Source organism: Stegastes partitus, unplaced genomic scaffold (assembly GCF_000690725.1).
Source record: "Stegastes partitus isolate 25-593 unplaced genomic scaffold, Stegastes_partitus-1.0.2 Scaffold968, whole genome shotgun sequence".
In the NCBI taxonomy this organism is placed as follows: Eukaryota; Metazoa; Chordata; class Actinopteri; family Pomacentridae; genus Stegastes; species Stegastes partitus.
Window position 1 is genome coordinate 242,583 of NW_007578699.1, and position 24,016 is coordinate 266,598.

Below are 24,016 nucleotides of genomic sequence, written 5' to 3' on the forward strand. Positions count from 1 at the left end.
AATTCTTAAGTCTCCTTCCATACATCATGATGTTCATTCCATATATTGTGGTGCCATTTAGGGTGAAATAGAGGATAAAGCAGGGTGTGTTGTTTTTGGGTGCAGCTACCTTGTGATTGACAAGTCATGCTGTCGTGCATAATATTTTTAAATCCTCTGTCACATCCGCCCCTCGCTCTTCATGTCTAGTTTCAAAAGACCAAGGTGACAAATTCCAAAAACAAGACCTCAAACCAGTGGGTGACATCACAATAAATACTTTCCTAAAACAGCTGAGCACTTTTACCAAACGTTACTCAAGCAGGAGTAAATGTAAATGAATATTAAGTGCATGTGGAGTCAACGGAAAATGTAAATTAGTGCTGAAGTTCGAAGGTGACTTTCACTGGAGCGGCAGCTTTTGGTCAATCAGTTATTTCGCTGTCAGTTTTCTGGCAAAATGGCCAAATATCTATTTTTATTTGAGAGAACTGGTCCATTTTATTTAAAGGAATTTATTCACAGCAAGGGAAAAAAACATGCAATATTAGCAGCCTTATCCTTTAAGCAGCTTTTTGTGCTCATCCCGGTCTTTGTGTGTCTGTTTCACTATCACCCACACATCTGTCGCTTCCCTTGATTTATTTATTTTTTCTAAAACCTGACAGTTTTCTTCATGACGAACGGCACTTTATAAGCAAGACATTAAAAAAACATAATAAAAGCTTGAGGTGTCTCGACTGTAGCAGGGTTTTTTTTATGAAGTATGGATCTGGCAAATGTGTTAGTAGCACATTTTGAGCGTCTCTGGGGACGAGCACATCTATGAATGCTCTGGATATTGGAGTGAATTCCAGGCTTTGGCAGTGTCCGCAGACAAGAGGGAAGAAATGAGTCCAGTGATGCTTCTTTTAGCTGACCTAGCTCAGAGTTATAGATTATAATGTAATAGTAGCATTTATAACCCTGACCTAGCTTTGTTTTGTCTCCGTATTCTCACATTCGAAGTGGAGGAAGACGTAGTGATTCACCGCTCGGTAATCTCCATCAGCGTGTTTTTATTCTGTCGCTGATCTCTCGCTCCCGGTAAATGGATAATAGCTCTGATCATGTCGCTCGTTGTTCTGTTTTTTTTTGTTCACTCTTTCTCTTTAGTTTCACGCTAAACTGAACCTTTTATTCACACTTTGTTTTTCCTCTGGATGCTTGTTCTCATGAGATTATTTATGTCCCACCATGATTTAGAAAAATGTTTTTGTCTGAATGACCTTTTCTCAGTTCTAGCTAAGAAAAAAAAAAACCCTGAGCACGTCATACTGCTTCTTACAGCGCTGCACCTGGTGTGTTGTAGATGTTTGGCAGTGGCCTGGTAATCAAGTCCAACCTCATCTAACTGCATCACAGAGCTAAAAGAAACATCCTGAAGAGGTTTCAAACTTCTCAACTTCAAACGATTCCTTGAATCGCTTTGACTGAAACCAGCGGAGAACAAAAGCATTTATTATTTTTGTCTAACGCTGGAGGTGATCGATCACTGTGACAAACAGACACCACAGAAGTGATGCATGTTATTAGGGCTACAAATGATTCTTTTCATTACTCTTAATTGGCTGATCACCTGCTCGATTGTCTCATTCATAAAGTGGCAGGAAATTGTGAAACGTCGTCACAATTTCCCAGAGTAAAGGACACAAAGCTTGCTCAACTGTCCAACTAACAGTTTAACCTCCAAACAGACTTTTGGTTTAATAGTTAAAACTAGTACATTCAAGTTTAAATAAACAAATATTGAATGAATGAGTTTTCATCAGTGTATAACATATATAATCACTGGTAGTCTGTCAAAATACAGATGTTATCATATCTGTTTATCTAGCTATATCATATGATGTTATTATTATTATTGTTATTATGTAAAATTGAGGCCAAAAAAAATATATTTTAACTTTTGAAAATTACTGTATTTTGACAAGATGTTCATTTTCCATTATTTTACAATATGATATAATAATGATACTTATTTAGCGCTTTTCAAGATACTCAAAGACGCTTTACTAAGTAGGTAACGACAAAATAAACAAAAATAATCAAATAAATCAAATGTAATGCAATATAATAATGTAATACTTCAACTGCTAGAGTATTACCTTCTTCTCTTTTTTTAATAATCAAAAATGTTTAAGTTTCAATACACTGTACTTTTTAAATGAAACTAAAACTAAAGTTATTTTAAAAATAATACCATAACTAGTCTTTAACATTTCACCTAACATAAACCCTAAATGCAAAATCCCCGAAATCAAATCAGTCAATATTTAACAATATTGCATGATGGATAAGAATCTAAAAATCTAACAAACAAGATGATCTACTAATAATGTCTGATCTACCAGACAATTGCACATTCATGTATAACTGCTTTAAATCCAGTATTAACATGAGAAATGGTCCCAGTGTGTTGTCGCACTAATTCCATGCATAAATATATAAATTGAGACAACAAGTGGTAAAGATATTAAATAGGCAGGTAGAGATGGTTCTGATTTATATGCAGCACGTCATCATATTGTCTTCAAAAGTTCTCAGTTTGCCTTTTTCTTTTCAAACCCTTTAAGTTTCAGTGTTTCATGCTGTATTCCTACTTCTGTTTCAATCCACTACAGTGTATGAGCTGCTTTGAATGGTTTGTTTATGAACTACCTCCAAATAAGCTCGTTTTGTCCTCCTTCCCTCCATTTCTCTCCCCTCTGCAGACACCTATGAGCTTCTTTGTTCTCTTCAGCGCCGGTTCTTTGAGTCAAACTCACAAATATCCCTCTGCAGTCCCACCACACCTCACAGATTATTTTTTAAAGAGGTTTTTCTTTTGATTTCCTTCCCCCCTCGCCCTCTCTCTCTATCTGTCTCGGTGTCATCAGCTTGTGCGTCTCGCTGCCAGAAGTTCCTGATCTCGCGGGTGGGAGAGGACTGGATCTTCCTCATTCTGCTGGGGCTGCTCATGGCTCTCGTCAGCTGGGTCATGGACTACGCCATCGCTTTCTGCCAAGAAGGTAGGAGAGAGAGGGGAACAGGTTAGAGCGGCAGGTGGAGGGACAGACGGTGATCGTGAGACTGTTTTTTTTACAGAGGCAGCAAAGTTGCAGTGATAATAAACTGCTAAGAGACGTCATATGAAGTAGAATAACTGTAAAATATTAATAGGAATTGACTGGCTCACCTCTGTGTTATACTGAGCTTGAAAGTAGGCCAAGAAAATAGTTTTTTTTATAATAATTTTAATCAATAAATTACATTTTTGCTAACCCAAACCCTTGCTTCGATCTCAGATGTACCTATACTGACATTTTTCATTGCAAAAAATAGATAAAAGACATAATTAGACCTGAAAATGAGTGAATTTTTTTACAGGACAGTTTTTTTTATGTTTTCTTAAATTGAAATTTCACACCTCATATCTGCAAATAAGAAAAACAAGGCCTTTTGTGAAGATGATCGTCTTCAAACCAATGAATTTATTTCTCGCTGTGAACAAATTTCAGTCTTTTCCACTTTGTTCAGAGATTTTGCAGATGTGTGAAACTGAGGAAGAACAATGATGTAACAAAAGACGACACATTTTCCTAGAAAAATGTGCTTTTGGTGTTTTTTTTCTTTCTCAGCTGTTGCAAAAAATGACTCACTTTTGCATCAGGAACAACTTTTATTTTCTACGTAGAGCTGCTGCTGGTCTTCTCCAGCTCTGTATGATCACCTGTACTGTGTTACACTCCTGGTTTAGTCGTCTATCATTATTGTCTCAATCATACAATAGTGATTTAATTAATGTTTCAGCACAGAAAATGCTGCTAGTATCTATGAGTTACACTTAAATCCCTTTTTTTTCCTGCTCACCACACAGAAACTGAGCGATATTTCAACGGGAACAATCCTGAGAAGCTTAAAAAACACAGACAGACATAGAGGTTAATGACAGTACCTACTGTATATCTTTTAAATTACATTAACATGGATAATGATCAGCTTTGGCTCCCAGGGGTGTCAAAATGAACCTGAGGTTATCTGAGAAAACAGAGGCCTTTTTTTTTTATACTAAACTTGCCCTTTAATATTGTAGATAATTAGCTAATTTTATTTCTCTGAGCCGCTGACAAGCTAAGATGGAAAAATGAGTCTTCGATTGAACCGCTCATCCTTGTAAGCACATACATCCAGTAACAAAGGGGCTGCAAGTGAGCCATCAGGGTTGGGAATGTGAGGTTAGAGGCAACAGAAAGCGAGAATCCCAACTTCTCCACGCACTTTCCAAAACCTCTGTCTTCCCTGTCCAAGGCAAGGTCTTCTAATGTCGCCACTTTGAGCCTGACAGAGTTTTTGAAAAGATCGTTTCCATACCTAAAAGCTGCACTTTTATTGCAGACAAAGCGCTTAAATGGAGAGAAATAGACTCTAAACACCTCGCTTAGTTTTAATGCATTCGCCAGGAACCAACAGCCTTTCTTTTTCCTCCTCCTCCTTTTTCCTATAATGGGTAAGTTTGCTAGTAAGAAAGCTGAATGATGAACGAGCACGAGGCCACCGAGCTGCTGAAGGTGACGGAAAAAATGCATGAATAAGCGAGAGATGCAGAAAAACATCTCTAGAGGAGGTCAGAGATAAGAAGGAGAGGAGTCTCAGCAGATCGGCGACAGATGTGGAAACTGGATGGTTTGGTTCTCTGCCGCATTATACTGAGATGAAGTTACTTGTGTGTATGTGCAGCACAGAAGTGGATGTATGGTGGGCTGGACAGCAACATGCTTCTGCAGTACATCGCCTGGGTCACCTACCCTGTAGTACTCATCACTTTCTCAGCAGGATTTACGCAGATCCTGGCGCCTCAGGCTGTGGGTAAGACACACACTGACGCACACACACACACACAGTATATACATAAACCTATTTATTCTAATCACTAATTCATAGTCATTTTTCTGTGTTTGAATAATGTAATTGGCTCTGTAGTGCACCGTAAGGACTCCAAGGACACGGAGCCGTACGTCTCTTAGTGGTCACATCTGCAGGGTATCCATAAAAGATACCTCCGATGAGACGTGCATGCAGAAAACGATTTAAATATCAATCAGATTCTCCTCCCATCCCCCTCGCTCTTCATTTATTCTTCTCCTCCCTCTCTGTGTAATTGCTTTCTTTCAACTCGTCTCTTCTCTCCACTCCATCATCCCACCTGGCCTCCCTCTCTTCTCCTTCCTCAGGTTCAGGCATCCCGGAGATGAAGACGATACTCAGGGGGGTGGTCCTGAAGGAGTATCTGACTTTCAAGACCTTTGTGGCCAAAGTCATTGGCCTGACCTGCGCTCTGGGCAGCGGGATGCCTCTGGGAAAGGAGGTAGAGGGACTTTTTTTTCTTCTTCTTCTCGACTTTACAAATTACAAGTGACAGATTGCTTGACAGTTCTTGAAGTTTCCTCTCCGAAGGATTTAATCGTCCTGCTTCTTCTAGTCTCATTAAAGTCACGGCTGCGAAAATATAAATGTGATTTACTGCTGATAGCGGTTGCGATTCCCCATTCAGAGGGGTAATAAAGGAGTTTTAAATGTGAGCCTGAGCAGGGTTTAATCGTGCAAAGGTGTTTGAATAATGTCCCTGAACCCGAGTGCAGCATGCTCTGTGTAGTGTTTAAATGTGCTTGCAGTTATATCCCCGTTCACTAACATCTCTCTCCGTCCTTCCTCTCAGGGACCCTTCGTTCATGTCGCCAGCCTGTGCGCTGCTCTCCTGAGCAAATTCATGGCTGCTCTTTTTGGGGGGATATACATGGTGAGAATGGTAAACAAACTACTATCCAGATCTCTGACTGTAGCACAGAACTGTATTTTGAGCTCCGTCCCCCTCATATCTCTAAAGACAATCATAATTATTATCCATCCAGCCGTACAGTAACAAATTGAAAACAAACAAACAAACATGGCTGGAGGTGCTCTCTAATCTCCAAGTGTCAAAAATGAGAATTGTTTCATGAAGGTGCCCTTAAAGGTCCCATATTGTGCCTCTTTGCAGCAAATTAATGCAATTCTCACATGTCCCTACGGCGTGTCTTTCGATTTTTTTTAAGCTCAGCATACTTCAAAGATGGCTGTGGCTGTATAAGCCCTGGTTTTAGCCCTGTTCTAACCGGGCTGTTTTGCTGCTCTGGCCCCCTCCACAAAGAAAGTCTGCGTCCATGATTGACAACGCAGGACAGTTGACCACACAGCTGCTGACTCCAGGACTTTCAAGCTTCTCTCTGAGTGACCACTGCACATGGAAATATGGCTGAATTCAGTGTTTAAACAGCGCAGAGCAGCAGCAGTGACTGGCGGCTGACATGAAGTCTTGATGGCTGCGTTTCAGCCACGGTTTCGTACTCAGAAACAGAAAATATGTAAATTACATGTAAGTTTAAGCACAGTATATGTGAGCACAGAGGGCAGGAGAGAAGCAAACAGTGACAACAGGTGACATAAAAACACAGTAACTCACCCAGTTTCAAATCAGTTTTGAAGTTTCCACCATCTCTGAATGTCCCTCAGCGTTATAATTTCCACAGGTTAACCACATCAATGTGCTCACCCAAAGGATCGTGCTGTTGTTGCCGTGACGTTACCATCAAAAGTCTTCAGTTGCTCAGATGCTGGGAGTGCATGAAGCCTTTTGTGTTCACTCCTGCAGCCAACAGCATGTATGCTGTGTGCTCTGCGTGTGGCTGAGACATTTTAGAGTTGCTGCTTTAGAAGGTAAATCAGACCTGGTGAACTAAGAGGCAGCTGATTAGATCACCTTCGATCAAGCGCTAGGTAGTGAGGGGGCAGAAGTATACGAAGTTACACGACTTCTGGTTAGTTAGGAGTGAGCTACAACCTGAGTCAAATTCTTACTGTCTCGTAAATGTCTTTATATCTTAACACCTTTTGATTTAAACCTCCAAGTTATTAACAACCACAAAACACAGTAGACATGTATTTCCACCATATGGGACCTTAAAGGCAACCTTGAATCCACCCAGAATACTTCTGTTTTTAACAGTCGTTGTTGATGTTTGTTGAGCTCCAGAGCACTTTTGGTTGTTTGATGTTATATTCTTCTTATTCTCACAGATAACTTGCCAAGTGTAGATGAAGACATGTCATGCTGAGACACAATATGTTCAGCTGCACCACAATTCATGTTTCCAATGAGTCTTGAACCCCTGATTGAAATGAGACAGAACTATATTACTTAAAAAAAACACAAAAAAACATGTGCATGTGCAGTTTTAGCCATTTAAAAACAGTTTACCATAAGAATAATGTTGACTATTAGATGATAGAGAACAGGATTACTATGAAATGTCTTCAATTCATCCACCGTCAGCAGTAAATGTGAAGATTTCAAATAAGACTCTCAAGGTCAACTGAACACATCTTTGTGCATAACAGCATTTTTGCACTTGAAGGGAACACAAAGGGAGACGTTTGTTTGTCTGTTTACATCCTGATTGTAGCCCTGGAAGTGGGGCAGTGCACGATTCCCTAAATCTGTGTGTGGAAGGAGAAACAGCAGCGTTTGTAGCTGACCTTCAAACACCAACATATATATGTCTGAGACGCATCAAATCACACAAAACTATAATAATATCAACGATTATCTTCACTGTGCTCCTTCATGTGAAGATAAAACATCAAGATTAGACAGCGCAGAGGGGTTTTCATGATCCACAAATCACCCTTTTGATGCGTTATGTGCAAAATCAAACCAGCAGAGAGAAAGGAAAAAAAAATTATTGGATCAAATTGTGGTTGTACCGGGCAGCTTCCATGTAAGTGTGAACCAGACGTTCCTGAAAGAGAGCGCTGATCTCTGAGAAACCTCTTCGTCTGCACGTTGAGTGTAACTTACAGCCAGCTGGAACCAGGTCAAGTAGATGATTACTAAAAATACAGTATGTTATGTGTTGTGTCTTTAAAGTAAATGGAGTCTTTCATTCTCAAGAGAGAGAGAGAGAGAAAAAAAAAACACTTAACAAGATGCTGCTCATTTAATCTGCAGTCTGTAGTGTAGTGTGTTTGAAAGTAGCTGATGTGGACTTAAAAGTATCGAGAACACCCACTAGAGAGGATTTTTTTTCCATCTTTGTGTTCTGTCCTTTAGCGCTCGCATATGTGAAGGAAGAAGAAAAAGACACACACACAGTTATTTCTTGAAAAATCTTTGATGCTTCTTTGACTTTCTGCCGTTCCCCAGGACACACTCTCACCTCCACTCATGTGCGACCTCAGCCGGGGCCTCTGTCTATTTCTGCACTGGATGCTGTGCTGCGCTTCTCCTCGCTGCACCAACACCAGCGTGGAGGACTGCAGTGATGTGGAGGAAGGAAAAAAAAAAATCACGTGTCAGCGCAGTTAGAAAAGACTCAAATAGTCCAGGGGTCAACCGCACGACCAGGAAACCTAATCAATCTGGGGGGAAAAAAAATGTTAATTCATCCGGAATCAAGACTGTGTTTGCGGAAGCTCATTCGCTGCTTGTTTGATTTTGTGTAGTTTGGATATCTGCCAGGAGGAAAAAAGAAAAGGTAACCTCCACACTCACACATATTTCTGTCTTTTTTCACTTTTACTGCTAAAGGAAGAGGCCTTTGAGGGAAGCAAGGTATGAATGCACGAGTCGGATAGTTTCTTTATTGCCAATTCCATCAACATCAATAATCCATGCTGTCCATTTCAGCCTCTGAGATAGATTGATGTCTTTCCATTTGTCTGCGCCGTCTGGTTCTGTTCAGTGAACCGTCGCAGTGAGGCATCGATCTGTGTTGCCTTTTGCTTCGATACCAACATCTCATTCCATGATTTCAAACACTCAATCCTGGTTTTTTTCCAGTCACGGCCTCCCTCTGCTCTAATGTGTAATCTCATCGAATGCTGAACAGATGCAGCAGCTTTACAGCAAAACTGTGGCATTTGTAAGCTGGAAGTGATTTGGGGTTTTTTTTTCAGGAGAAATGCATTGTGGGTGGCATTTTTTGCATGTCCAGTATACACCTGTTGGGATCTCTGCGTGCGTGTGTGTTTTGAATGCACGGCTCTGTGTGTGTTCTTGTACGTGTGCGTGCATCTGTTTGTCCCGGACAGAACGAGCTGAGGAACACGGAGATGCTGTCGGCCGCCTGTGCGGTGGGTGTGGGCTGCTGCTTTGCTGCCCCTATCGGAGGTAAGACGACGCGGCTGCAGCCCGTGATTGAATTGGATCTAATTATGGCAGATAATTACAGGAGCTAATTAGATGAAGAGAATATTTACCCCGCGAGCAGCGCAGGATGCCAGCGTTGGTCAGCGTGCTCGTCTAACTCTGTGACTCAGACCAGCATCCTGCATCTCAACAAATATTAGTCAGATCGCAGTTCAGTTTTGCATAAATTTCCATGTTTAGCATCACTTCAGGTCACCTTGAGCCACTATAAGGTCCATTTTCACTTGATCAACACTTCAGTCCACATAAAAGCGTTTAATTAGTCATTTTTAGTGATTAATATGCAAACAAATATCACCTTCGTCTGGAGCTCTTCCCTTCAGCTTTATGAGGCTTTATTGAACCAAAACAGAGCTAGAAGGAGACTTTAGATGTGTGTTTTTGTGGTTGCCAGAAACACGACTTCATGTCTGCTTGATGTGTAAAGAAGCAGCTGTTTGTGACAAATTTTAACAGGTTTTACGTCACCGTTAACAAATCGTGTAGGCCTAAAAAAAATCCTCTGTTGCAGGTTCATGTGCTGTGGATGTTCAGAGTAGCTACAAGATGAATCTGGGTTTTTTATTTATTAAAAAAAAAAATCTACATCCAGATGTACACAAACACTTTAGTGTCCAAAATCCAGAAAAGTGTCCAAAGTCCAGTGTCCATAAATAGTCTATATTGATTTCCTACGATTATTTCCATGTTTTTGGCAAAGTTATAGACGATTCAAGTGAGATAGATGACATGTCTTATTATTCTGATTACTGTTGTTGATGTTACTATTATTGATTATTATTAGGTGCTGGATGCTAAGCATTATTGTGTTTTCTTTTTTTTATATTTTATATCTTGTCTAAGAAAATAAGCTTTTATACTTTGCCTTGTTGTGGACAGCAAGCCACGGGGCTTTTATCAAACTTTAATTTTGCCAGTTTACACTTTTTGAAAGACTTTGCTTTGGATATTCATGTCCTTTAAACAAACCTACTTGTGGAAATCTAAAAGTTCAAACGCCCGTTATTTTTTGAGCAGTACAACAATTTCCCCAACCTTTTCCTCTAATGCCATCTTTGGGTAAAACGTTCTTGTATTTCATGTAATCTGATTGTGTTACCTTTCTTCTATAATAATTCATATATTGTTTTGGTCACTTATGTCTTTCATTGTATGTAAAACACTTTGAGTGTTCCATATTTGCTATACAAATAAATCTTCCTACTTTTTTTTGCTGCTTTCAACACAATCTTTTTTAGCATTTTTCCATCGTCCATGGATGACGAGCATGACGCCGAAGACTAAAAAAAGCGCGCGCGAGAAAGAGAGGGCCTTAAGTTATAATTAATTTAACAAATGACTTTTCCCGTGTGCACTGTTTGAGTCGAGTAGAATAGCTGCTTGTGGCCACACGACCAGAGGCAGGTGGAGATTGTTTTTGGGACATGATTGACACCTTGTCTCATTCATTTAGTGCGACTACACTAACTCTAACTGACACCAGTACAGTATGTACGACGCAGTCACCGATCAGACCACATACATGAGTTCTACGCGTGTCACGTCGCAACACAAACAGTTAGAATGTACTTATATTATTAGTCATAATGGATGTGAAAACTCTGAGGATGATAGCTTTAATGACTGGAAATGAAATGCTTAATGAGCAGGTGATTAATTGGAAGCTCTTCTAGATAATCATGTTGTTCATTTTTGGACATGAAGATAATCATTGATGGTGAAAACACGTGTTAGTTGCAGCCCTGTGAATAATTAAAGATGCATTTACATCATTTCTTGAACACAGTTTTGTCGTGGGAATGTCTCACTGTATCGGTGTGTTTGTGCCTTGCAGGGGTGCTGTTCAGTATCGAGGTCACATCAACATTTTTTGCTGTGAGAAACTACTGGAGGGGCTTCTTCGCTGCCACCTTCAGTGCTTTCATATTCAGAGTGCTCGCCGTGTGGAACCAGGAGGAAGGTACAGCACAAGAGAGACGGGGTTTTCTGTTCACATTTGTGACTTTATGTGTGGTATTATGCATTTAAATGTCTCTCATATTCTAAAAATGTGATTATTATTTTCTGTAAATATTGAACACGCAGCCATGTGACCCTTTTTGTGTGAAGTGCTCCCTTTTTAAAAGCCTCTATCATACATTTTCATTCATTAGCACATTGCCGTATAGGGTCCACGGAGTGAGAACACTTTTCTTTTTCCTCAGAGACCATCACTGCTCTCTTTAAGACCCGTTTCCGCCTGGACTTCCCGTTTGACCTTCAGGAGCTGCCGGCGTTCGCCATCCTCGGGTGAGTGTGCCTCTGACACCGCGTTAAATGGATCCCAGAGCAGTTCGTCGCCTGAGTTACCGAGGACTTTTTATTGAGTTCGTCTCCTCGTGGTGGCGTTCCCGTTGGGAGTCTGAAGGTTGATTTGTATTCGATGAATGGGGCATGAAATTAACTTTTTACTCTGCTGATTACAAGCACAGGCTGTATCCAGATCAGCGTGTGCAAGATTTGATTTGTTTCATGGAGAAATGTTTTAATAGAGAGAAACAATAAATTAACATTGGTTGACTTCCAAGCAGCGACTGACATAACCTGGCAAAAATAAAACACCAGAGCTGCGTTTCAGTGTTGCTTCGTCCTTCTGGTTTTGTTCTGAGCCAGGACGGTCTTCTGTTTTACCTTCAATGGAGCCAATGTGTGTTTGTGTTTGCAGCATCGCCTGCGGTTTTGGCGGCGCTCTGTTTGTCTACCTGAACCGCCTGATTGTCGAGTGCATGAGGAAGCAGAAGACTATTAACAAGTTCTTGCTGAGGAAGTGAGTATCTTATTCCAAATTTGCACACAACCTCCACCCTCTAGTCTGCTTTTTTCCAGCTTGAAGGAACGGTTTGACATTTTGAGAACACTCCTATTTGCTTCCCTGCTGAGAGTTTGATGAAAAGATCAATGCGGCTGCTGCCAGGAGAAGGCAAGCTTTGCTCAGACTGAAAACAGGGTGGCTGTGAATCAAGATCTGTCCGACGGTAACAAAATCAGCTGAGCAGCTCCTCTAAACCTCACTAATGGATAACATGTTTTTTGATTACCGTAATTTCCGGACCTGGATCAAAGCCGCACCTACTAACTTTAGAAAGGAAACAACTTTTGTACATATTTAGGCCGCACTTGTCTATGAGCTGCAGAAAAACTTTTTAAAACTTTTAATTAAATACGTATCGGGAACATACACAAATACGTAAATGATTTTTTCCTAACAGTTCCTGTAACACAGCTGGTTAAGAAAATAAAAACTACAGCAGCCGACCAGGAAAAGTCGTTGACCGCTATCTTCATCTTCCTCCTGCACACTAAAACCACTAAAGTCGTCTTCTTCAGTGTCGGAATCGAACAGAATTCCTTGGTCACACACTTCCTCAGTCTCTCTTTCGTTGTTGCTCTCAACGTCACTTTCGTCTCGAGGCAAATTCGTAAAAATTGTAAAGATCCATAAATTAGCCGCATCATTGTTTAAGCCGCAGTGTTCAAAGAAAAGAAAAAAAAGTAGCAGCTTATAGTCCAGAATTTACGGTAATCTTTACAGAAACCAGTGTAAAACATATTGCGGCTTCAAGGTTTCTCACATTACTGACGATTAAACCAAAACTTTTACTTTTCACTCTTTGATTTCAAGTCAAATCAAATCCAGTTTGTTAACTACTGAGCTTCATGCTAAGCTAACTTAATGTATACTGTCTCTGTACTGACGGACAGACATCAGAATAGTTGATCTTCTCCTCTTGTTCTCTGCCATAAAGCAAAGAGTTTTCCCAAAATGTCAAAGATGCGTCTGAAAGAACAGATTAATTTATATTTAACCCCAAAAGTAACCAGATTTTTGCTCACATCGTCGTGGTGGTGCTTGTGTTGAAATTGGCTTCACGCTCTGTGTCACAGTGTTAATGTCACACTTTGAGATTTAGTGCAAAGTCCTTGTATGAATTGGGTCAGTTTCACCCACATCCTAAGGACCTATTTATACACTCTCCATCGACCCCACCTATGAATCAAGTATGCACATACAGTGTGACAAGCACACCCATTAATGACCCTGCAGTCCATCTCTTCCTGTCAGGCGTCTGGTCTATCCTGCCCTCGTCACCCTGCTGGTCTCCACACTCACGTTCCCACCGGGCTTCGGGCAGTTCATGGCTGGACAGGTGAGAAAATGCTTTCACACTCCTTTGACAGTATGAAAGCAGGGCTTGGCTGCTGTGAGATGATTGATGGTCATTTTTAATGAAGTGAGAGCTGGTGTCGAGATGTGGGTCATTTTGTTGCTCCTCATATTCGATAGCAGAGGCTGCTGGGTAGCTGGAACGCCTTCTCGCATCGCTAATGAATGTTGTTTCAAAGACGCATAACTCATGTTTATTGTATTCTATGCAGCCTTTATTAGACCTTCTGCTCGTGCTTCTCAATTGAGTCGTGACACCAAATTGCAACGCTACGCTGTGTGTGTGGATTAAAAGCAAGAATTAAAGCTGCGGTTTATTATAAAAAGGATGCCGACACATTGAGCTGCGCTGGCAATGGAAATGTTTAATTTGTGACACAGCAAAAGTGAAGTGAAATTTGAATTGTTTTCAGGCAGTAATGCAATTTCTTGTTTTGTGTTTTGTTCTTTTGGGGCCAGTTTTGGCAGCGCAGCCTTCATAACAAGCCATTTAATTACATTTTGAGCTTTTCAGACTCTCAAAAGCAGAAAAACAAAAAGAATACAGTTTGTATTCTGGTGCGTCTTTCTGTGTTTTCAGATAGTGGTGCTCATTTCTGTAAAAACTTTGCTACCAAACAGGAAAATAATCCAACAGGCTGCCCTGGTATCCAGAAAGTTGCACTTCTATCTTATATAAATTGGAACAGGATGATGCTGCAGCCTGATTAGACCACAGATTGCTGGTCATCTTACTAGTGTTTTTTTTAGGGATGGCAGTGCCAGTTTGACAGCTTTGGTCCATATTGAAATATGTCAAATGCTATTTAATGAGATGCTGTACAATTTTGTGCAGAGATTTGTGGTATCCAGAGGATGAACCAGCATCAGGTCAAAATTGTAATATGACTTCATTACTTGGGATATGATCAAATAGTAAAAACCGTCATGACATTCCCATTAGCCTCAACTGGACTTTATGTTCAGTGCACATTAGAAAGCATCCTAACTTGCAAAACTAAGACAGTGAACCAGCATGTATGCTACTTGTCGTTATGAACATGCTAAGAAACCAACAATGTGCGCAAGTCAATCGCACAGAGCTGCTCGTGTATCAGCAAACTCTTCATCTTCTTTTCCTTTACTACTTTACTGCTACCGTCCCCTCACAATGGGTTTTGCATTCCCTCCTGATCCGTTTGACCAGGTGGTGTGTTGAACTAATCCACCGCCAGTTTAGGGGAATACTCAGTTTACAGCCACTGGCTCTGAATACAGCTGCCCTGTTTGAATGTGGTGACGCTGTGGCTGCATGTGGTTGCTGCTCAGACCTGCTGTGGTCGAATCTATCTCTTGGTGGTTGATGCAGAGCAGCTGCAGCTGAGGGTGGAACAACATAATGCATGATAGTATATCATAAAACAACTCAGCCAGACATTTGTCACTGTGACCCCTTTGTGCGCCGTCCTAAACTGACCAGTAAAGATTTGTTTTTTTGTGCTGCTGTGTTTTGCAGTGAAGTTTTTCACATGACTGTAAATTCTATTGTTTATTCTTACAGGATTCTGGTTGTTTATTTGTAATTACTCTTGAATGAGACATAAATAAAGTAAGAATAGAAATGTACATCACACATGATGCGATTATTGATGGTCTGAAAGTCAAAAATCTAAAGAGTTTTCCTATTTCTGACTCTTATACATGGTTTAATTGTGGCAAGTTTTCATATTATAACATGCCTTTCAAACCTGCCAGCAGGTTTTGGCATGTAGAGGGTTAAATTCAATATTCCAAGGCAGCCCACTCAGTATCATTACTGCTGTCTAAACGCATCAAATGCAAACAATAAAACATTTAAAGCACAAATAGCACACACAGTCACACATTTAGTTCGACAGGCTCCCTGCTTTAGCACATTCAATTTGAAGTAAAGTAATTGATACCACATCAAAGTGCCAAGTTTCAGTTTTAGTTTGAAGACGCTTAGATCAAACAGAACTGTGTGGGAGATGCTGCTCTGCTCACACACAGACCTCAGATTGCAAGAGTTCAAAACACTTGGCTACTGATTGTCCTCCAGAACATGTAGATGAAGCCTTTGTTGTTGACCTTGTGAAAGTATTAGGGTCTCCTAAACAGCTCTGTCAGACGTTCTGGGATGTAAAAGGAGGCAAACAGAGACTCAGACAGCTTTTTCTTGTATCGATCAGCTGACGCAGCACGAGTCTCTGGTCGCGCTGTTCGACAACCGCACGTGGTGCCGCCAGGGCGTGGCGGAAGAGTTCGACTACATCAGCCACCACCACGCCTGGAAACACCCCCAGGTCAACGTCTTCATCACACTCATCCTCTTCATCATCATGAAGGTAGGCCCTGCAGCGTTGTGTGCGAGGTTTGGCCGCTAAAATCAAAGCCAGGGTGACTTTGAGCAGAAACAACGTAAATCAAATAAATGCTGTGAGAGCTCTTTGCTTTTAAAACAGCACCAGTTGTCCTGAACTCACTGCTCTATGTGGATTTGGTCTCTTCTCCCTCTTCGTGTGATCCCTCCATGATTTTGAGATCAAAACTCTGTGGGGAGTCAAACCATCTGCTGCGGGACTCGTCGTTCTCTTTGTCGCTGAATCTGGCTCTTTATGACTCTGGCTTTATGTTTGTTGTCATGACACAGAATGAAACTGGGACTGATCAGACTCCTCTCTGTTCACACTGCATGCTGGAGAAGAACCTCAAACTTTTGTGCATGTGTAGAAAATGTGCAAAATCTGCTTTTTTTTTTTTTTTACAATCCCTCATCCATTCTTTTCTCTGTTTCAGTTCTGGATGTCCGCTGTGGCCACCACCATGCCTGTTCCATGTGGGGCCTTCATGCCAGTTTTTCTTATTGGTGAATAAAATCTACTGTTTTTTGCAAAGCGATGTAGGTAAACTTTCTAAAAATTAACCTCTTGCTGTGTCTGTGTGTGACCAACAGGTGCGGCATTCGGCAGACTCGTCGGAGAGATCATGGCGACCATGTTTCCTGATGGCATACATGCCGATGGCACCGTGTATCCCATCGTTCCTGGTGGTTATGCTGTAGTTGGTGCGTCGCTCAAAACCATTTTTCTAATACAGTTCATTCAGTTAATTCAAGATTTTGTATCTAATTTGCCTTAAAATTAATTTCCAGGCCTTTTTCACTCCCCCTCAGTCCCTTTCCTGATTGAAATTGCCGCAGAGGCAAAGTTGCAGCCATTTTTTTTTATCACTTTATGCCAGTTTATAGAAAGTGACTGATGAAAATCCATTCTTCCTAAATTGAACTTTACGTTTTGGGCCGAAGTGAAATAGAAAATCGTTCAATGCAAAATTGCCGCGGTCATGTCTCGCTGAGTGCTAAACTGTTATGAATGAGGACAACATCCTGCAGAAATCCTGTTTTGATTTGCTCCGTTGCACAACACTCCTCTGATTAATCGTCCACATTTAGTTGTTTAAGCACATCACATCAAAACTAAACAGTCTAAATTGTGTTTTCTGCTGATCACACGCTAAACCTTTTGTCTCTTAATAGTATGTGATGCCTTTAAAAGTAAAAAGTGTATTTTTCTTTGATTCAGGTGCTGCAGCTCTGTCGGGTGCAGTCACCCACACTGTGTCCACAGCAGTCATAGTGTTTGAGCTGACCGGTCAGATCTCCCACATCTTGCCTGTGATGATCGCAGTTATCCTGGCCAACGCCGTGGCCCAGGCGCTCCAACCATCCTTGTACGACTCCATTATTCGCATCAAGAAACTTCCTTATCTGCCCGAGCTGGGGATGGGGCATCACGAGTGAGTCTGCGATCTATTTGCACTCATTTATTTTATTTTTTTTTATTCCACTCTTTCGTTTTCTTTCCCCTCTCTTGCCTTTAATTTCCTTCCCGCTTGTTTCCACATCTCCCGCTCCTTCTTCCAGTCACTTAACCTTAATCTCCTCCTCCGTGTTTCAGGAAATATAATATCCGTGTGGAGGACATCATGGTCAGGGACGTGCGCTTCATCACTCTGAACTCCTCCTATCGGGACCTGCAGGAGATGCTGCTGACTGGTCAGCTCAAAACGCTGGCCTTGGTTGAATCCAGAGGTAAGTGCGTAAACAGTATGTGTGTAGGGCTGTTCAGGGTTTGGGCTCTTAAGTTCTATTAAAGGCAAAGTGTGTGCTTCAGAATCACAGTTTGTTTTTTTGTTGTCAGATTTAGTTTCCTCGTGGTCTGGTGTAAATGAGAAACAAACCAAGTGATGAAAGTCTCACATGTCCCCACAGTGTGTCTTTCAATCTCTCAGCTCAAAATACTGCAGAGATGGTTCATTTCACCGTGACTGTATAACCACTGCTTTTATCAGTGTTCTAAATGGGCCGTGTCACCGTCTGAAGATCTGAAAACCGCTGATCTGCTGCCGTCCACACCCTCGGCTTGAAAGAAACTAAATGTGATTGACAGCACAGGAAAAAAAACAGTTCACAGCACGGCAGCTGACAGAATAAGTGTGTGACACCAGGACTTTTTTTTTATTTTTATCACTTTTAACTTCCTTGCTGAGCCATCATTCGGCATGGAGATATCACTGAGTTCACGGCACAGCTGTTGTTTTTGACTCGTGTGTTACAAGACAACATCTTGGTTAAAATATCTGAATGTTTGTGATGCAGGGCAGCAGATTGAACAAGGCTCTGAAGTGACTGCTGGTGATCATCTAGTCTTAATGGGCTGCATTTTCAGATTTGTTTCATAACAGAAAAGCATAAAGCATGTACATGAAAACATATTTATTGTAAATTTGTTTGCAATAAAAGGCAGTTGATGTGAGCACAGAGAGCAGGAGAGAAGCACGCAGATGTAAACACTGAAGCACAACAGGTGACATGAAAACACACCCGGTCCTCGTTTATCGGTTTCGTATCAGTCCATCAGCCTTACAGTTCCCACAGAGGCCTGACCTGTGGGACTACTATCAAAGCTAATGGTACCATTAGCCACATTAGCATGCTTACACTGAGGATTTTCCTATTGTTGTGGGATGTTGTTTCCTTCGAAAATGAAAGTAACCTTCAGTTCCTCGGATGCTGGGAGTGCATAAAGACTGTTCGCTCTTGCAGCCAGCAGCAAAACATTTTGTGCTGAGACATTTTAGAGTTAGCAGAAGCAGCTCCAGAAAGTAAAGACACCTGGCGGACTATGAGGCAGCTGCTCCTTCTGAATTGGAGCTTAAGGAACAGCTGAAGTGAGTGTCTTCATTACTTCACAGCTTTAAGTCTACACCTCAATGTTTATTTTAAAAGAAAATACACACAAAACACAATAAAAATGGATTTCCACCATGTGGGGAAGTGAAATCTTCATGTTTTAGAACAACAATTATGTGTTCTTCCTGCTTTGTGGCCACAGTTTGAGTCCTTACAAAGTCTGTGTCACCAAGTCAAGTCCATAGAAAACAAGATGTTTTAGGTTTTTTTTGTGAAAGAACTTCGAGGCTATAGAGAGCCCTGCCTTTATGTTGACATTATTCAACACTTCTGTGACGATTCTAACATCATCTGCAGCGACCTTATCACCTGACATCAGTGTCGGACCTCGCTGACGATTGGGATTTGGAAAGAATAAAGGCTGTAACAGCAGCATGTTTCTGCTCACGGTTTTGGAATGAAAAGTTCAGAAGGAGACACAAGGACCCAGGACGACTATGCAGCTGGTACCAAGCTTTAACTTTGCTGCTACGTTCCTCATAGGAGGTACAAGATCATTTTTGTCAACAGCTGCTAAGTTAAAATAAAACCAATCACAGTGTTCCCTACGACATTTTTACTCACTGTGGGCTAATTTTCGCTGCGATTTAAAGTCCTACACTTGTATGAAACAGCATAATCATGACTAAAAGTAAAGAGAACTCAAGCATGTAATTTTTCTAAATGTCCCCAGGTTTTATTAATATCAGAAAGAAATGGAGGCTCCACATGGCATCGATCTTATACCATTATATTATTATCGTTCAGTTTCTACAAACAAGAATCAGGCAGATATTTTCATTGTGCTGAATGCATCTTTTTTTTTTTAAGGTATTTTTTTGGCCTTTGTGCCTTTATTGATAGTGCAGTGAGAGAGAGACAGGAAAGTAGGGGAGAAGAATGGGGGAGGATGTGTGGGAAAGGGTCATGTGCGGGATTCGAACTCATGACCTTCACATTGGGACTGTAGCCCTGTACATGGGACGCCAGCTCAACCAAGTGAGCTATAGCGGCACCCGAATGCATCTTTTTTTATGATGTTGTTTTTGTCCACATATTTTTGGGCATCTTCACAACTCTTTTGTGGCATTTTCAAATGTCATTGCCACTGAAATAGAGAAAAGGTATCAATTAGGTCTCAACACATGTCGGATTAATCTTGTGATATTTGAGGGGAGAGTGGTTTTACAGTGAATGTAATCTTTCTGTAGTTATATATAAACAGCAGCACTGGAAAATCTCTGAGAACACCCACCTCTATATGCAAATGTAATCCACCTGTTTAAATATATACGCTAATTATCATTTTATTCCTCCTTTGTCATTTTCTCTTTCATGTCTTCCCTCCTCCCTCAGACTCCATGATCCTCCTGGGCTCCATAGAGCGACTCCAGCTCCAGTCTCTGCTCTCTCTTCAGCTGGGCCGCCAGCGCAGGCTGGAGTACCTCCGGCAGCTGGCCCAGGACAACGGCACCAACGACCACCTTCCCAGCCTGACCACCGACAGCACCCCCAGCTCACCCTGCACCCACACCCACCTCAATGCCTCGGCCAACACCAGCGCTCGCCAAGGGGTCCGCTTCCTGGTGAGCACCCAACAGGTGTGAGGCGTCCGGGGGCGCCAGGGCTGGGCTGGGGCCAAGTCTGGCTTGGGTTGGGTTGTAGTAGTAGACTAAGAGTGGATCAGCATGTGTGAAGCATGTAGCAGTAGGTAAAGGCACAGATGGAGTTTTTGGACTGCTGTTGTGGTAAGTGTTAACAAACTGTATGAATGTAATTTATTTGCCCTTTTACATTAACACATGTCTTTTGTGTCTGTGTCGTCTGTGCCCTTACCTGTGCTGTCCTGTTTGTTTACGTGCATGTGCTCGTATTTGTCTTTTCTATGTGTGTGTGTGCACGTGCTTGTGTCTGGCTCTCTCTGTTAATATATTTTCCATGTAGATCTCCACAGAGGAGTCTTCCTCCTTCAGCCCAGTGGTTTCCAATGTTCAGCTTCCTCTGAAATCTGCCTTGAAAACTGTGTCCGCCATCAGTGACACAGAGACTCCAAATAGTATGTATTTTCTAACACCACAAGAACACGCACAGACTGATGCGGGACACCAAGAACACACCAGTTTGAAAAGGTCAGGATTCAAGTCCAAATTTAATAAAACCTGGTTTTTATTTTCTCTCTGAGGCTCTCAGACCCTCTCCTGTGCTGACCAAGACAAGGAGCTGCTGGAGGTGAGTGCAAGTGCGAGAAACAGAGGTTTTAGATATATATGCGTGAGTGCAAGCGTACAGTAAGAGTGTGACATGCACTGTATGAGAGGATGTTTGTGCTCTCTCTGAGTCCACGCATATACCGTCCACCTCGTCGTCCTCCTGCCGCTGACAGGCGGGATCCACCCACAGGCAGCAGGGCTTTCCTGTGTGATCTCATGCTGCTGGTCTCAGCTTTTTTGTTTTAAAACCTCTGTGAGTCATCGCACCCTCACTGCACCGCACATTCGCTGCCAGTCAAACGTTTTTGAGCATCCTACATTTTAGCATTTTTTTTTGTTGTTGTTAAATTTGAAGCGGCGATGGTGTTATGTAGTGTGTTTTATGAATCTTTAACCCCCTCCGGCGTCACTGATGGTGGGTCAGGTGTGACAAACTCACTATTGTTGACGCTCACATAACTTTAAAACTGCGGCGAGGATCAAGGACACAATATATGCCCATCTGAATATGGAGAAAGTGTTTTTACAGCATTGCACAAGAGATATAGAATGTTTTAAATTGAAAACAGTGCAGCCATAAAAAGCAAGTCTTTGGTTTGAATATTTCAGTCAGACAAGCTCACGAATCACAAATAATTTAATATAACACTATACCTCCTAACCTGCTTCAAAATGCATGGTGTTGTTAAAAAAAAATACCAAAAAGACAACATTTATCAGAAAAAAAACACACAAGTTGTTCAGATGTTCAACTTTCCAGCAGTTCTTAAACTACTAATCAGTGACACGTGGTTCCATCTGAAAAATATATCTGAAATTTCATCAAATGATACTAATTAAATGTGTCACTTTAAAAAAAATGCCAAAAATTAACCGGTTTCCTTCGCCGATTCTGTCAAAAAACCAAACAATTCTGCACTGTGCAATCATAACTCTAGTAGTGATTCAGCTATGGGGCGGCACCGTGAGCAGCGGTTAGCACCGTCACCTCACAGCTAGAAGGTCCTGGGTTCGCTTCCCGTCCTGAGGTCCGTCTGTGTGGAGTTTGCATGTTCTCTCTGTGCCTGCGTTGGTTCTCACCAGGTGCTCCGGCTTCCTCACATCAGTCCAAAGGTGATTCTAAAACGTCCGTAGGTGTGAATGTGTGCCTTTCTGTGTAGCCTTGCAACAGACTGGCGACCAGCTTGGATGGACCCCCGTGACCCTAGTGAGGATTAAACGGTGTATAGGTAATGGATGGATGGATTCAACTGACCAATAGTCACAAAAAACAAAGTTAGTTTTTGGCTGAACTGGGCTGTTTGTGTACACAGGCAGGAGACAAGTAGGTGACAAGTCACAAATGTAAGCGGTATAACATCTGTAGTACGTAGAGCTGCCATGATTTCAGAGGGTTGAGTCATTTATCAAATGAAAAAGATATTTCTTGGTCAAAAATCTGCTTTTGTTCCAAAGTGAATCTGATTCTAACCTTTTGTACATATTTTGCCTCGTCAGGAGAGGAGGGACCTGATAATATTATAGATGGAACTGTACCAGCAAGTATTGCAATGAACTGCAGCTTTTAGTGATGTTATGAGGCACAACTCTGCTTCACAGGTCAAAATGTCTGCTAGAAAAAGGTCTAGTTCGACTTAGTTTCACTCCATTGTGAAGTGGCATCAATGAACAGCTGAAACAAGCAGGTTCAGTCGTGTGTGACAGCCTCAAGACAATGTGGAGCAAGATGTTTTGAAGCTGCTAATAGAGACATTTAGGTACAACATAAAGGCACCGGGTGCTGAGCAAAAATGCTAAAATTTACGATGTTCAAGTTCCTTTTATCTGGCAGTGTATCTATCATCCAGTATTGTATTAACATGGGGCTTCTTGTACAGATTTTGTGCCCTCACCTTCATCTGTGGTGCAGTAATTATACCCTTTCAGCAACATTGTGCTCACATCACAGAGACTTCTCGCAGCAGAAGTCAGACTGGGATCCAATGTTGCGGTGACGCCATGTTAAGGGGGTAAAACTGTCCAGTTTCACTGATGCTTTGTTAATGTTGTGCTGTGTTGATGCCTTCTCTTCCCCGGCTTTAAGAGCCCGGCTGGGCCGGCTCCTCCTGAAAAAAGAAAGCCCAAGCCCAAACGAGTGAGGATCTCCATGGCGGTAAGATTGTCTGCCGCCTAGAGACTGTTGCTTAGTAACCGTTGCCTTGCGACACACACGTAGTGAGTGCTGGACCAAAATATTTGTGGAGCACAAACCAAAGCGTTAGAGTGGCTTTGCAGAGAGAGCGAGAGAAAGTGTGTGTGAGGGAGGTGGGCAGGTTTCAATGTCTTTTGTTAAAGCAAATGTTTCATCAGCTGTCACTGTGAACTGCTGCTAATACTTGTTCCCTCTGTGTGTTTTGGAGAATTCATTGGGTTTTTTTGTTTTAAATGGTTGATTCTTTAAAGTTTTTTTTGGTGTTGTCGGTATAATTTTCTGGGTTCAAGCTGCACTGTGTGATTAATAAACCAAACTTGTCCTTTGGCCTTTGAAACTCCAGTAGACTTAAGGCATTGATGATTTCTTGGTTTACAGTTCTGTATCTTATAAACCACACTGACACGAGCAGGCGACCCCAGCAGATTGACCTCTTTGTGATGTGTACAATATATTAACAATACAACGTAAAGTTTTGATGTGCAGTCCTACTTTGTGTGAAGCTTTTGCGTATTTATCGGAACAAAGCACGGCTAACTGAATGTTGTCTTTTCAGGACTCCACTGAAGTGGAAGATTGTATGACCCCCTCAGATGTGAGAACACTAACATCCTCATAAAGAGTTTTATCATTCAGAGTTTAGAAGTTGATGTGTCCTGTCGTCCTTCTCGCTGCAGATAGCGGAGTGGGAGGAGCAGCAGCTCGATGAGCCGGTGGATTTCAAGAACTGCAAGATCGATCCTGCCCCCTTCCAGCTGGTGGAGCAAACATCTCTGCATAAGGTGCAAAATAACCACAAAGCCATAAACACACCGTGGAATGAAATGAACCCTTTAACTCTTACTGGAAAATATGAGGATTTATCTATAAACACCCAGAAAAAAAGTGGAAACCATGTGTATTTTTCCTTCTAATTACTGACAGGATATGAAATTTA

The 24,016-nt window shown here is 41.6% G+C and overlaps 1 protein-coding gene across 1 annotated transcript in view; it reads left to right on the forward strand.

Moving 5' to 3' along the window:
- LOC103366718 (chloride channel protein 2-like) overlaps positions 1–23,861 on the forward strand; it is a gene marked incomplete at its 3' end in the record, with an annotated part of 29,261 nt that extends 5,400 nt beyond the window's left edge. Inside the window, exons 2-22 of the mRNA XM_008294523.1 lie at positions 2,898–3,029; positions 4,738–4,866; positions 5,232–5,365; positions 5,717–5,797; positions 8,624–8,647; positions 9,127–9,205; positions 11,079–11,204; positions 11,449–11,533; positions 11,949–12,050; positions 13,347–13,431; positions 15,638–15,793; positions 16,245–16,314; positions 16,402–16,512; positions 17,030–17,243; positions 17,405–17,538; positions 20,035–20,279; positions 20,623–20,734; positions 20,861–20,907; positions 22,972–23,040; positions 23,636–23,674; positions 23,757–23,861. Coding sequence (XP_008292745.1) covers positions 2,898–3,029; positions 4,738–4,866; positions 5,232–5,365; positions 5,717–5,797; positions 8,624–8,647; positions 9,127–9,205; positions 11,079–11,204; positions 11,449–11,533; positions 11,949–12,050; positions 13,347–13,431; positions 15,638–15,793; positions 16,245–16,314; positions 16,402–16,512; positions 17,030–17,243; positions 17,405–17,538; positions 20,035–20,279; positions 20,623–20,734; positions 20,861–20,907; positions 22,972–23,040; positions 23,636–23,674; positions 23,757–23,861 — 2,279 coding nt within the window. The remainder of the gene's footprint in view (positions 1–2,897; positions 3,030–4,737; positions 4,867–5,231; positions 5,366–5,716; positions 5,798–8,623; positions 8,648–9,126; positions 9,206–11,078; positions 11,205–11,448; positions 11,534–11,948; positions 12,051–13,346; positions 13,432–15,637; positions 15,794–16,244; positions 16,315–16,401; positions 16,513–17,029; positions 17,244–17,404; positions 17,539–20,034; positions 20,280–20,622; positions 20,735–20,860; positions 20,908–22,971; positions 23,041–23,635; positions 23,675–23,756) is intronic.
- Positions 23,862–24,016: the final 155 nt, after the last annotated feature.